The following is a 15,151-nucleotide window of genomic DNA, read 5'->3' as shown; positions in this document are numbered from 1 at the left end:
AAAGCCTCATTGAGTCCACAATCTTTCAGTCGAGTCATGCATACAGATATTGGAATTTATGCGGGAGAAAATCTAATGTACCTCTAGTAAACCCATGCGTACAAGAATGCATAGTGCTCAAATTCAAGAATCCATTGGTCTGCTGCAAATCTCCTGGCCACCTTGCGGTGATTGTTTTGCATTCGGGGTATCGTGGTCAGTATCAGTACAATTTACATTGATACATTGTCTAGAACCGCATCTCAAGATGTAGTGTAGAGGGAGGAGGGGAGCAGCACATGCACATCGAGGGCATTGTCACACACACCATATATACTGGCTACTGTATGTGCTCGCAGCTTATGAGCCGAACGTGGAGTCTGATGATTGCCTCCTTTGTCACATGTGCTACTTGGTGAAAGTGAGCTGACTGCTTTCTCTCTGTGTCCTCCTAGGTGGTATTTTGGGAAAGTTAGCCGCAAAGATGCGGAGCGCCAACTGCTCTGTCCAGGAAATCCTCGGGGCACATTTTTGATCCGTGAAAGTGAGACCACCAAAGGTGCGTGTTTTCATGACCCTCTACATTTCCTTCTATAGTTTCACTTTTTTTTAGCTTTTACCACAATTACACTCCAATTGTGTGGTCTGCATCAGGTTATCAAATGAATACGCTTCCAATTGAAACTCTCACATTGGGTGTGTGCACCACACTACATCAGAGAACAGTCCTGAAAGATGATCACGCCAAATAACTAATTCTTAAGTCAACATCAATAGGCCTCATCTGCAGGAGAGGCACGCATACTCTGTATGCCCTGCAAAAACGGTTGCATTTCAACCCAACCTATTTAATTTTCAGAGTTTTACTTCGCCAAATGAAGTAAACTACAACGTTTGTTTGTGTGAGGTTCTCTTTTTTGTTTACAGTTATTGGTCACTGGGCTTAAAAACAAAGTGTTTAAAGAATATTTAAACCCAAAAACCTACCCGTATATCTTCTTGGTTCTTTCGGTAAAGTCACGTAGAAGGGAAGTAATAAAATAATAAAAATAAAATAAAAATAAATATAAATAAAAATAAAACTAAAACATAATAAAACAATTCTCACTTGTTTTATTATGTTTTATTTTTATTATTTTATTACTTCCCTTCTACGTGACTTTACCGAAAGAACCAAGAAGATGAATCCCTGCAGTCACGAAAGCTTTAAATCGAAATCTACCCGTATATTTTTTATACAAACCTGGGCTGTATATCTTAGGCTCTCCTTCATGAATTTGGAAGCTTCATTCATAAGGAAAGAGCATTTATAGCCATTGTGCCCTCGAGTGACCACAGCCACATGAGTCGTTTGGTGTTGCGGGCGAGTCACTTGACCGCAGATAACGCTCCACATTGTGCACGCTGCGATTGGTTCCAAGTTAGTCTACAGAGCCCAACGCACAGAGGGCAAGTTGAGTCCATTTTGGCTGGACCCCCTATCCTTCATTAAAGATTTATTCAGTGAAGGCAATGATTTAATTACAGAATCAACTTGCATCTACATTGTCATGTATTCATGAAGTAATGCGAGTGTTTTTACATCTCAAAACGCTGTAGAATTTGTATCGCGCCCAGTTTTCGCATTGGAGGTGCGGGAAACCACAAACAAAGGGGGAAGCAACCAGAAACGGCACCTATAATTACCCAAGCTCTGGGGCCCTATATTGGAATGTGTTTTCGTATCCCCTTGGTAACCTAATAAAGTTACCATTCAATAGTTACTTTGGGTTTCGTCTTCCTTCAAGGAGCCCGTTTTCTTTTTGCGTCACCATGTGCTGTGCTGCGCGCGTGTGCCCAGGTGCCTACTCACTGTCCATTCGGGACTGGGATGAGGTAAAGGGGGATAACGTGAAGCATTACAAAATCCGTAAGCTGGACAATGGTGGGTATTACATCACCACTCGGGCGCAGTTTGACACACTGCAGAAGCTGGTACAGCACTACTCAGGTGAGTTTGTGCGAGCGGGCGTGTCTGTTGTTGGCCATCGCTCCACATTCGTAGAGATTAGTGACGTTAATGTTTTATAAACACGGTTTCCAGACCTAAGTTAATGTAGTTTATTAAATGTTACCCAATTATTGAAAATATAATACGTGTTTGTAGTTACAAGGCCTGTAATGATGCTTTTATCCATCGATTATAAATATGGCACTCAGGAAAAAGGCCTTGCATCATCGTCATGTGTAATGGTCACTTGTATGATTAATTTAAACATGCCAGTAATATGCTGTTACATTTCTACCAACAAAAGGAATAAAACCGTACAATACCTAATGAAAATAAATGGAGGAAATTGTTTAATTAGAAAAAAAAAATTGTTTAATCTAATCACGACCCTCAAATTGTGACAATTGGATCACCTGGGGGGTGGGTTGTCATGTCTGGAGGTAGGTCCACTGGACATTATGTAGTCATTGTATAAATGTTTGAGTATGAAAGAAATGGCACGAACTTGCCAGAGCATCACATGTTGTGAATGCAGCCCTGTTGTGAATGGTCCTGCATATAACATAGCAGGGACACTGAACATCAAATTGATTAATGTGTCAGCTGTAGATGACCCGCTTCCCAACTCCACAGTGGATCACCCTAACTAAGTAGGGTAAAGAGAGATTGTAGAGTGAAGTGTTTTGTAACATACGAATCATTGTTAAACCCTGGCATGCAGTGCTGTGATCCAGATCATTGTTTTCATGGCCCTCTATTAGTGTTACATTATTATGTGAAGTGCTGTTTTTCTATAAATCAAGAGAAAATGTAAATTACATATATCGTCTCATTTAGGTCTACATTAATTATTTCCCCCCTTTTTAAAATGATCACCTATCGGCTAAAATACACTGAATTGAAAAAGTGTGTGTGCAGTGCGATGTCTTTTCATATTTTTGTGAATGAAATGGTTGATGTTAAATGCCATGTATTACTGAACTTTCCACTACTGATTTAAATTTCTAACAACTAGTATATTCAAACAAATTTTTGAAAAAGTACAAGTTTTATTTTAAATTATGATAAATATTGGAAAATTGTATGCCCCATCAATATTAGTCATGTTTCCAGTACTTAAAGTGGGTGGAGGAAGATGGAAAATGTTGCTGTGAAATTTGCTCAAACTGCTAGAAAAACAAATCTGTGAAAAAGTCATCACTGGAATAATCTGTCAAGTGACTTCCTAACGTTCCCAGGAAGCTTAGCGTTGTAATGCCGATAACATTTGTAAGTCGCTCTCATTCCACTTAACATAAAAATGATGGTGTTTAGGGAGCTTACCCTAGTATTCGCTTCCTCTAGCTGTTGGCGGTGATAACGACCAAAGGCAGATTAACCATGTTGTCCTTGTGTGATGCACTCCCCTCTCTTGGATCATCCTTTACCGACCATGTCTCTTCTTCCTTTGTATCCTGTCCACCCTCGTCTCGTTCATTTTTTTTGTTGTTGCCCATATTTTGTGTTTCTTTCTCTGCAAATTTGATTCTCTTTGTGTCCGTCCCCATTTTCTATTTTACCATTCTTTATACCTTTCCTGTCCCCTGTGTCCCGTCCCCCCCCTCCCCCCCCCGTCTGCCCTTTTCCCTTACCCCCTCACCCGATGGGTGGGCAGAGCGGGCAGCGGGGCTGTGCTGCCGGTTAGTGGTGCCTTGTCGCAAGGGGATGCCCAAGCTGGCAGACCTGTCGGTGAAAACCAAAGACATGTGGGAGATCCCTCGCGAGTCCCTGCAGCTTATCAAGCGCCTGGGCAATGGGCAGTTTGGGGAAGTCTGGATGGGTAGGAGTCTCGCTTGTCCTCCCTCACTCGTGGGAGAGACACATAGAGAGGATGCCTGTGAGCCGTTTGCTACCCACGCCCATTTCCGCCTGTGTTTCCCTGCCCGTGTGCTGTTCCGAAGACCAGAGCTTACCCCCAATGTCTCTGACATCTTGCATGCTCATTTTTTTCTGTTTGAGTCCCATTTCTTACTACGTAACCACCTCCCACCACCACCACCACCCATCCCAGTTGTTCTGGAAAGGGGTAGTGGTGGCACAAGGCAGGGCAGCGGTGAGAGTAAGCAGAGGCACGCTGAGTGGGGGTCAAAGATAAACGAGTAACTGCCTCCGCTCGTAATTCAGATGAATCACCCACAGATTAAGTATAAAATAAACATTGACAATGGCTACGTTAAAACGAAAGGGCACTTGCTAAATGCCCCCGCTTCTGGGCAGCCTCTCTTTACACTTGCCTTTATTAATATTGCAACTTTTGATTTGTGTTCGTACGCGTGTGTTGTGTGCATGTGTGTGTGCGTGTCTCTCCATTGCATCCATCTCCCGCTCCCCTTTGCCCCCTTATAGAGCATGCTGACGGTTTGTGTTACAAACTAACCTTGGTTTGCCCTAACGAGAAACCACAAACCCAAGGGTTGGCTAGAGATGCCTGGGAAATGCCACGAGATTCCTTGAAATTGGAGCTTAAACTTGGTCAGGGATGTTTTGGTGAAGTATGGGCTGGTAAGATACATAAAAACAGCATAATGCTGTTTATGTGTGTTTGTCTTGTTTGTCTATTTTCCCAAGTCAAATCAGTAGCGTATATAAATGGGTTTTACGCATTTATTTTCCCTGTAGTGTAGTGACATGAGTGAAACGAAAGGTACTTCACGGTGATATAAATCACTTGTCAAGCATAAGCAAATTCAATAAAAAAACAAATCAGACTTCATAAACTTCAATTGATGATTAAATTAGATTTGCATTGCTGTATATCAACATGCAAGTGCGGCGAGATGTAAGTGGAATTAATTGCATTCCAATTATACAGTAATGAAGCCAATTACTGAATTATTACAATGATCTGTTCAGCCATGCTTGACAGTCAATTGTGCCTTGCACAGGCTACGGGCGTGATGTATCTGTCCTGGTGTGTAAACCTCGCTGCAAGTGCCGCGTACGCACCACTGAGCAGTTGTTTGTCTCTCCAAGCCGTCAGTAGTTTACTTCATAACCACTCATTTCATATTTACCGCATGTGCAGTTTTAACCCATTGTAGTGATGCATGCTTTTTAACAGTTTGCTTTGAATTTTATTTACTGTGACAGCTTAAAATTATACTTTTCTGTATTGCTGAACCGTACATATGGCGGTTTTCAACCATTCATTTACAGCCCGCTGTATAACTTTAAGATTGCCAGGTGGATTTTAAATTGTAACGTTGATTTCAATTGGCGGGCATTTGTGAATGACACTGGGCTGTGGACATGGAAAGGTTGAAAGCCTTTTGTTTTAATTTGATGACAAGATAAGTGCAGATGTTAATTCAGTTTTGTAAATATAAATTCACATGCACCAGTAGCATTGTCGAATGTGTTTTTAAAAACGAGGAATCTTACTTGCTAATATGTAACGTGGGGGGTGGTGGTGAAGCAGTCACGCACAGCGACTGGCGCTCAGTTTCCTGCCGTGGCAAACAGCAGTGGCGAGTGAAATATGAACTGGTCCTGGGTGCTCCCCCACCCCGGCCACTTCACCAACCCTCACTGTCGAGAATGGTGAAATATGGTCAACAACCCTCCCTATGACACCATTTGGGGAGTCCTTGATCCAAAATTTAATTGACAAAGCAATAAATGTATTATATGTACGGTACTTATTTAAATGTATATACTTACAAGTGTTTCAAAATATTGTTTACAATCAGTGATATGTTACTTTATTTCAGCGATGCTAATGTGTTTTTTTTTGTTCTTTCCCTTCATGTTGGCATTGTGGTCCATTGTGTACACCCTGCTGTGTGTGTGTGTGCGCGCGCATGTCCTTGTGTGTATACTCTCTGCTGCGCATGTACGTCCCCCATGTGTGGCTTGTGCGCGAATGCCCTTTGTTTCGTACCTTTATCTTGGTGCTCAGGCACATGGAATGGTACCACCAAGGTGGCGATAAAGACACTCAAACCCGGCACCATGTCGCCCGAGGCTTTCTTGGAGGAGGCTCAGATCATGAAGAAGCTTCGGCACGATAAGCTGGTGCAGCTATACGCCGTCGTCTCTGAGGAGCCCATCTACATCGTCACTGAGTTCATGAGCAAGGGTGAGGAGCGCTTGTCCTCTGTGCACAGCGGATGGCTCACGGCCTGGGCTTATACTCATCTGGGTTTGTCCTGGACGGCAGGCCAGACAATATGCACCAAAAAATATCACCAAAATTAAGGCCTCGTCTTCTTCCCTCTACAGTCCCCTCTTTAGGCCTACTCCAGTGTGCTACTTAGTGTCTACAACTTACTTGCTTAGTTCTTAGTGTGTCCCCTCTGTTACTGACTCACCAGGCAACGTGCATGCCTCTACTCCTCAATGGTATTGCACCATCACTTGGAATTATTCGCATGCAACCCGGAGAATAACCAGTGATTAATGAATCCCTGCTCATGGGCATCTTCTCTCTTCGAATATTGCTTCTCTGGGTTTAATTATTCTATGAATCCTGGTGCAAAAACAACAGAAAAAAGCCCTGCTTTCTATGAGGCTAGATCGGGTAAAAAGATTAAGTGATTCCCCCCCCCCCTTCCGTGACTGGTCGGTACCCGTATATCCATTAGCGAGTTGTCATCTACCTGGCACTGGCTGCTGCGATGCAGCACCCCAACTCTGGTGTGCCAGACCCTGCAAAAGGAAACCGTTATTGAATCTATCAATCTGGATAGGGTAAAAAAATGTTTATGGATAGGAACCCTGTTGCTTCTTTGACTGTTATACTGCAATTTAGACAACCTTTTCCATGCTTACATTGTGAGCAGCAGCGTGCAGTGCAGCACAATCCATTTTTATACTGTACTTTTACCCTCCCTTGATTGTGCTCTAAACCTTAAACCCACACGGTTTAGGGAGGCCCTCATCTAGTAGTGGAATAACCAAGAGCTGTGGTGTTGACTACTCACCTCCATCTGTGCCGTGTTAGACCTTAATAGATGCTTGTTAATACTACTTGCCCCAACAGTCTGTTAAAAGCTATATGGTGAGGGATGTTCGTCTGCTGTGCTCTTGTGCACACTGTGTTATCATTCTACAACCTGTGTTTAATTCCCTGTCAGGGGGTAACATCATTGGCAAGTGGTATCTGGACATATCCTTGGATTCCCTGAGGTTGAATCGGTTTTAATCAAAGTCTTGTTGCTGCTGTGTAAATGTCCAGCGTTGGGGAGGCAAAGGTTGGGGGGAGGTGGGCTTGATCCTTGCCACACACCCCTTCATGTACCATATATATGTGTGTGTGGACTAAGTGTACCTATCCCTACCCCTACAGGCTAAATGTGGTGTGTTTGTTTTGTTGATGCATCTGCATAGGGAGCTTGCTGGATTTCCTTAAGGAGGGTGATGGACGGTATTTAAAGCTGCCCCAGCTAGTAGACATGGCTGCCCAGGTAAGGTATACATTGGCGATGGAGCTCATGTGCATCGTTTCATAACAATTCTGAATAATGCATTACAATGTTAATTATGTAAGGATTCGCTGCCTCTAATTGATTAATTTTTTTAATTCGGGAGTGCAAATTTTACTTCACGAATCAATTGTTTCTTTCACTCTAGTGGCTGCAGGGTTCATGCAAACCATTCGCATTAAAAACATCTCATTGCGTTATTTGGATAGTAGAAATCCGCTTTAATTAATTAATCCATTCGTAATTATGAATGAATTAATTAATTGGATTTTTTAAGCTTTTGAATGCAAGAGTGCTTATTTAGCTTTCTATGAACGTTCAGTTCATTATAATGATACGTCTTTAACATATTAATCGTATAGTTTAAATTGTGTCGTCGCTTTTAATTTCTCTTGTGAAGCACTTTGTATTGCATTTTATGCACGAATTGTGCAATATAAGAAAAGTTTTATTTGATTTGAATACTAAAAATACACAAACCGTCTCAAGGGAGGTGGTTTAATTCTGCCACTGTCATTACAATTAATTCTAATATTCAGCTGTCGGCGGTTTGTTCTCCACTTATTTATCACACCACGTAATTATTATCCCATGCAACTGCAGTGCAGACCATGTTGCGAAAGCTCCTGCCGCTTTATAATAGCAGCTCCTTCACATAATCATTGTGTGTTCGTGTTAAACTGTTAAAATGTCTCGAGCCTACAACTCGTCGCTGTGATCAGCAGTGCTGGAGGAACAAGTCAAGGTGTCCTGTTCGTGTAATGAGTTGAAACGCGCTGTGCGACCCAGCCCGTTACGGCAATGCAAATGTTAACACGAATTTTTGTATTCAGATTGCGGCCGGGATGGCATACATTGAACGGATGAACTACATCCATCGAGACCTGCGTGCCGCCAACATCCTCGTGGGCGATAACCTCATCTGCAAGATCGCTGACTTTGGTCTTGCCCGTCTCATCGAGGACAACGAGTACACAGCTCGCCAGGGTATGGCCGTCCTCATCGCTCCATGTGACGCGCGACACCCGATTCTCTCCAGACGCGCGCTACTTACCCCACTTTCTCTAGACACGCGCCACTCACCCGATTCTCTGTAGACACACGCCACTCACCCGATTCTCTCTATACACGCGCCACTCACCCGACAGTCACTAACCAATCGCACTCACCCAACACGAACCAATCGCACTCACCCGACACTCACGAACCAGTCGCACTCACCCGACACTCACGAACCAATCGCACTCACCCGACACTCACGAACCAATTGCACTCACCCGACACTCACAAACCAATCGCACTCACCCGACACTCACGAACCAATTGCACTCACCCGACACTCACAAACCAATCACACTCGCCCGCCACTCACGAACCAATCGCACTCACCCGACACTCATGAACCAATCGCACTCACCAGACACTCTTACTCGGCATATGCTCACAACTCAACTTGACACTTACCCATACATGCATGATTCACCAGGAATTCACCAATAACCTAACAATAATCATACTCGCCAGACACTCGTACTCACCCATACGTTCATCACCTTTACCTGTTACTGCTCACTAATCGCACTCACTAGATTCACCTCTCATGCGCACTGACAAACTCAAGACTCACAACATTGCCTGCCACTTGGCCCTCACCATCAACACCACTTGTGTAGACTTGCCAGACACTCACCGCTTACCTCTTACTGATAGCCGAAGCATCCAGAGTACAGAGGCTACCACTGTTACTGGGTAGCCAACTCTGGAATGTTGAACCAGAAGGCAGAACGTACACGCTTTATATTCTTTAATCGAAATCAAAACTGAAGTAAAATGTGTCATTCCAGAATGGGGGAGTAAAGGATGAAATTTCCGATTTTAACGGGTTAAAAAAGAGCTAAAATACAAGAATGCACTTTGTAACAGGAGTGTTTAAAAGTTAAAATGTTCATGATGGCTCGGCCATTTCCACAGTTATTACGTGTTACGCTTAAGGGCACGATTAGCTGTGGTCCCTCAGTGACTTGGTGAGATGTCATGCACGGAGCCCACAGTGCTTGCTCAGCAGTCGGTGGGCGTAAGACCAAAAGGTATGACGGGTACGCTCACCGAGACTCGGAAAGCGACACAGATCGTATAAGACAGGGCGAGATTTTATGTTTGGCAGTACTGCATGAATTTATGCTCAATGATTAACCGTAGCATTTCTTACAACATAATAACAATTATAGTAGGAATTAAAGTACATTTAATAAATACTGTGAATTGTTGGTGGCGGTGTTTTACACACACGGTGTATGCATTACTATACATACTGTGCTTTTAACGCTTGCAATAATGCGTTGCTAAATGGAGCATTCTGATTGATCAGTTGTGGCGGTTGGACACAAGACAGACATTAGCATTTTCATATTTCGCTTATGTAACATTGTCATTACAGCAGAGAAGATATACGATGCCCACACGTAATTTTTTTGTTTGTTTCCCGAGCAAAGAGAGTAAATGGCCTGGCGTCTCTGAATCTGATTATAGCTCTTTATTTGTGACGCCTTTCAACTTTAATGAAACTCTACTCTGTTCTTTAAGAAGAGAACATTTGTTAACTCACTTATTAAAAATCTGAGTGATACAGTAATATGCAAGTGGGGGCAGAGCTGTCCTCTTGTAATGTTTAACACGATGAACTTGCAAGCCAAAGGTCACCCGTTCGATTCGGTGTTCCGTCGCAACAGTTGAAGCAAAAAAAAAATAATTCCCAATCGCCTCTGTCCACCCAGCAGTATACATGGGAGTGCACCGTATTTAGCTGATCAGCAGTTTGTTTGTGGTGGGATAAAGTGTGGGCATCTTTTCAAAGATGTCTGGTCGGTGTGGAAGAGAAGACCAAGTAGCATCTAGAGTTGGCTGTCGTGGAGGAGTGCACCGCTGCATCTTTACCTTTTATTAAATGGGTGGCGATGAAACGGGTCGCACTCATTCCACACAGTGCTCGCCACGAATGAAACACAATACCTTGCTGATCTCGTAAAGAAGCATACACCATCTTGCAAACTCTGGTCGTCCGCGCAGCGGATTTTGTTAACTGTTAAACAAAGACGGTGACTGCAACGCGCTCTTTCAGATGTGCTTCTGTGGTCGTCTGGAATGCTCTTCCGATATGTGAGAGCCACTGGAGCTCTGCCCTTTAAAATCTATATTATAAACGAATTTCTTGAACTGCTTTTTTGTTTAGTTTGGGTTTTTTTTTCCCGCACCTCCGTTTGGCACTGTTCGCTACGTACGGTGGGAAAGAAGTGCAACATACATACGTACATTTTGTACTCTGTAGGCACATTTATTTTGTGTTTTGCATTTCAGGTGCCAAGTTTCCAATTAAGTGGACAGCCCCAGAAGCAGCCATGTTTGGCCGATTTACCATAAAATCTGATGTCTGGTCGTTTGGCATTCTACTGACGGAGCTGGTGACCAAGGGGAGGGTACCGTATCCAGGTCAGTTTTGTGTTCTTCATATACCTCCTGTTATAGTAATAGGTTTTTACCCTTTCATCTGGTACAAAAAACTGACACCTTTTATACAAGGGGTCATGTTTGCAGTAACCACAACACAAGCAGTCAGAATGCAAACAAAAAGAAACAACTCTGATAATGATAAGCACTGTCCTTGAAGTTGATTGGTCCACACCCTAGACAGCTTTTCTTAGAGCCTAGTATCCATTGGTGTTGGACCAGATGACACCAAAAGGCGTACAACTGACAAAACAGCGCACTATCAGAGTATCGTTCATAACATCGCGTGTGAGGAGTGGCGTGGTGATTAGAAACATGTTGCTACGAACCCAGCGACCCGATTTTATATTCCCAGCCATAGATACCATGAATGGTAAGTGATGTCAGCCTGTCCCTCGACTTGCACCAGAGCATTGCAACACCAACAGCATGGAAGAGTAATTTTCATTGCGTTATTATCGAATGGGTAGCCAAATACACAGTGGAAATTCAAATGTTATATTTTCGTCTTTTACACAGTCATTAGTGACTGTGCCAAGACCAATAATTCACTACCCTTGGGAGCCCAGTTTTACATATCTCCCTGGATTCTAACCCATCATCTCAGCAGTCCATGCTTGGCACGCACTGCAACACACATCCAGGGATTTGGAAATTAGTTGATGAGTGAATAAATGCTATTTCTGTCACTTTCGAAATTAACCTTACTGGCAGCTGTGAGGTTAACAGCGTTTGTTTGTACCAACACTACTCATGCTGCCTTGTCCTTTGCTACGTGCTTCTTTGCCCCCCACCCCTTGCTGCAAGGCATGGTAAACCGCGAGGTGCTGGAGCAGGTGGAGCGTGGCTACCGCATGCCATGCCCACCCAGCTGCCCCGAGTCGCTGCACGAGCTCATGATGCAGTGCTGGAAGAAGGACCCTGAGGAACGGCCCACCTTTGAGTACCTGCAGGCCTTCCTCGAGGACTACTTTACTGCCACGGAGCCACAGTACCAGCCTGGGGAGAACCTGTGACCCGCTCTGCCCACCACACAGTGTGCTTCCTGCCTGAAAATTGTCCGGGCCCACACGCAGGCATTAATCTGGGGGAGGGCGTGGGTTGAGTGCGTTCGTCTGCGCACGCACGCGTACGTACGCGCTTTCAACTTGGCCTGTGAAGTTGCCGCGAGAAAAGAGGATGGATGGGGTTTTTTGCTGGTCAGGGTGGAACAGGGTCTTTTGAACCCTGTGTTAATTTTTATTATAATGAAGGCCCTGTTTCTATACAGACAGTTGGCCTTTCTGAAGGTTAAGCCACTCGCCACGCTAAACCAAGTCGCCTGATGCCGGATGCAAGTTTCAACACTTTTAAATGCTACTTGTATAACAATGTTTTTTTTATATATTGCATATTGCTCACTGTAATTACGGCATACTACTACTACTGCTAATGCTGCTTTAATGCAGTTTGATAAGAGACTGAGGAGGCAGGATCTGGTACACTAATTCCACATTTGGATGCGCAGTCTTGGGCTCAAAGGGGTCGCAATGGAAACCATTCCTGTGCCAAAGACTCAGCCACTCTGATTAATTGCGTACTCGTGTTGTATAGCGCATAGCCTCTGGGTTTTTGCGATGCAGTGATGTAATTAACAACAATAATTTATGTTTGTCCTGGGGTTCAGTGTCACACTCACAAGAGCAGGGACTCGGACAAAAATTGCCACTACGTAATGCAAGAAAACCCGACAATATTATTATTACAGGAGAAAATTAATGACACATTCCACTATTCTGACAAACTTTTTGAAAATGGTAAGCTGGCTCAAATGTAACTGGATGGTTCTAAAGTTACCCGGTTATCATGTACAAAGGTGGCTGTTGTGGATTCGCGCGTGTATAACGAAAACAATATACTGTTTGGCGCATATGAAACGGTGCACCGTACCTATGAAACGGTTACTTTCATGGTTCTGGCTTTGTGCATTTTACGTTGCTTTAAAGCTAATTTGCTAACCAGTGCTGCACGATTACTCCAAGCCTGACCACTGGGCAATAAGCTTACTGAGAATAAACAATGTAAAGATGAAAATACTGTAGGAGGGGTGCTGATTAATGATGTTTTTTGCGAAGGATTGTACAGATTAAGTGGGAGGAGTCACATTGAGACTGCCGTGAAGTCCGTTTTTACTTGCTCTGTGTTGAACACTACATTTTTATAACAGATGTCATGGTTAAATGTTTGTTTATTATTGTATGCATTTTAATGAATCTATTATGCTTAGCCAATTTATAAATATTTTTTCTAGTAAAATGTGTATATTTTAGCCAGTTAGAGTTGTCACTGTGTGCTCTGTTTAGTTGCAATCTTTTCCATAAATGTGCAACCGATTTCAGCCTAGTTGAGCTTTTATACTTTTTTTGAAATAAATTATACTATATATGCATACCTGCATGCATGACTAATGTTTTATTACAGAGTTCAACAGTAATTGATTTCTTTTTTTAACTGGTGCCATTGCTCTGAAATGAAACTATGCTAAAAGTGAAGCTTTTTTGTAAGTACGGTTCCAAGAGCTTAACATGAATAGCGAGAGATCATGACATTCAATTTTCAAGTTTTTGTAATTTAGCCTAAATATAATTTGTACTGGTGCCAGCAATTGAGTAGGCCCTTGTGTGAGCCAGTCCTTTTTGCCTATTGGTGAGGTATAATGTGGTGGTGGTGAGAATCGACAACTATTTAGGCTTTTGTTCGAACATGTTGGAATATTTTTCAGATTCCTCTGCGGTCATTTGTTGATTGCCTACACAGTATTTGTTATAAAGGAAAATCCACGTTGCATTGGCGGTCTTTTAGTTTAGCCTCTTTGAGTGTGAGTTTAACTCTTTTTTTCGAATATAGTTTCATACAGCCCATTTTTGAAGGAGGTGGCAGTAAGGTTGTGAAAGAGTAGCTTGCTCAGAACGGTTATCAGCTCCTGGTCAGTGCATGAGCCTACCTTGGACTGCAGGCTTTGAGTACACTCATGCCAGCACTCGTGCTAATCACGACGCTAAAATGTTTTCGCTGATCGTTTCTCTCTCCACCCCAAAATTGGTTTACATATTGTATTTACTGTAAAGTTATCATGATTGAATGTTCCTGGAAAATACTTGTAATGCTTCACCCAATATGTATCAAAATCCATTCCTTCATTTCTTACATTAAATAAAAGCACTAGCTACTTAAATGTCTCATGTTTATTTGTTTCTCTCATCCCAGAAACGTTGGGCCCCCTTTTCCCCCCCATGGAGTATTTTGCTACGTAGCAAGCAATTGTGCACAATAATTAAGTGGACGTTATTGTTACATTTTGACATCCATCTTTGAAAACGTTCATTATTTTTTAAAGTCTTATTCCTGTGGGTTTTCCAGTATACTGTCTTCATGGCATGCACCCCGAGTAGGGTCAGCCATGAGTCCAGGTGCCCTGTTGACAACATTAACCACTCCGGCAGTTTGAAGATGTATGGTTGAGTGTGTGTGGTATTGAATATATGTTTGAATGTTTGCTCTTCACGTGTCATTTCCACGCAAACGTATGTTTTAAACAGAGTAGTTACATATAAGGAAGGAAATGCATGGCTTTTTTTATGTAGTAACACTTAAAATTGACAAGTGAACGTTTAGAGCACGAATGAGTGTTGGCGGATGCTGTTAAGAACAGCGTTTTGACACGTGCAGTGTGTCTCTCCACGTGTTTGCGTCTGCAAGCTATGTTGGTGTTGATTTTGACACGAATTATTTCCGGGGCCACATTGTGAATATCTGCAGTCTCCAAGTCAAGATATCAAAATACATTAATCACATTTGCAAGTCACCTGGACTTGCCGTCTAATAAATACTGTATGGGCATTGGCAGATGCACGGCCGTGCTACATATGCGAATTAAAAACTAACCTTATAACATCTTTTAACAAATTCCTCACGATATTGGCTCATATCTTTGTGTAATGTGTGCCAGTGTTATATTCTGACCAAAGTACACTTACACGACGCTTAATGTGGCACGTGATGCTGCAATTAGGCTCCGCTCTGCCAGCAGATGGCACAATATTTGTTGGGCAGCGCAGTTTAATTTTCATCGCATTTCAGTCTTCAGTGTCCCTCCTTAAACCAGAGCTGGGCTGCGATTTTCGTAATTCCACTTTTCCCAAGTTGTTGAACTTCTTCCGACCCGTTCGGAGCTAAC

The 15,151-nt window shown here is 42.9% G+C and overlaps 1 protein-coding gene across 3 annotated transcripts in view; it reads left to right on the top strand.

Moving 5' to 3' along the window:
• Positions 1 to 14,149, top strand: part of LOC133347748 (tyrosine-protein kinase Fyn-like) — a 41,735-nt gene extending 27,586 nt beyond the window's left edge. For 2 of the 3 annotated variants that reach the window (XM_061560306.1, XM_061560305.1), the window contains exons 5-12: positions 435 to 538; positions 1,820 to 1,969; positions 3,624 to 3,788; positions 5,907 to 6,086; positions 7,337 to 7,413; positions 8,265 to 8,418; positions 10,786 to 10,917; positions 11,743 to 14,149. In XM_061560306.1, the coding sequence (XP_061416290.1) occupies positions 435 to 538; positions 1,820 to 1,969; positions 3,624 to 3,788; positions 5,907 to 6,086; positions 7,337 to 7,413; positions 8,265 to 8,418; positions 10,786 to 10,917; positions 11,743 to 11,951 (1,171 nt within the window). In that variant the 3' untranslated portion in view covers positions 11,952 to 14,149. Of the gene's footprint in view, positions 1 to 434; positions 539 to 1,819; positions 1,970 to 3,623; positions 3,789 to 4,354; positions 4,511 to 5,906; positions 6,087 to 7,336; positions 7,414 to 8,264; positions 8,419 to 10,785; positions 10,918 to 11,742 lie in introns of all 3 variants that reach the window. The other variant, XM_061560307.1, reaches the window with a different exon arrangement.
• The last annotated feature ends 1,002 nt before the right edge of the window (positions 14,150 to 15,151 follow it).

This window comes from Lethenteron reissneri, chromosome 26, assembly GCF_015708825.2.
Source record: "Lethenteron reissneri isolate LAM-NWPU_2019-01 chromosome 26, ASM1570882v1, whole genome shotgun sequence".
Lineage (NCBI taxonomy): Eukaryota > Metazoa > Chordata > Hyperoartia > Petromyzontiformes > Petromyzontidae > Lethenteron > Lethenteron reissneri.
Note: the sequence above shows the minus strand (reverse complement) of the source record. Positions and strands in the feature narration are given on the sequence as shown.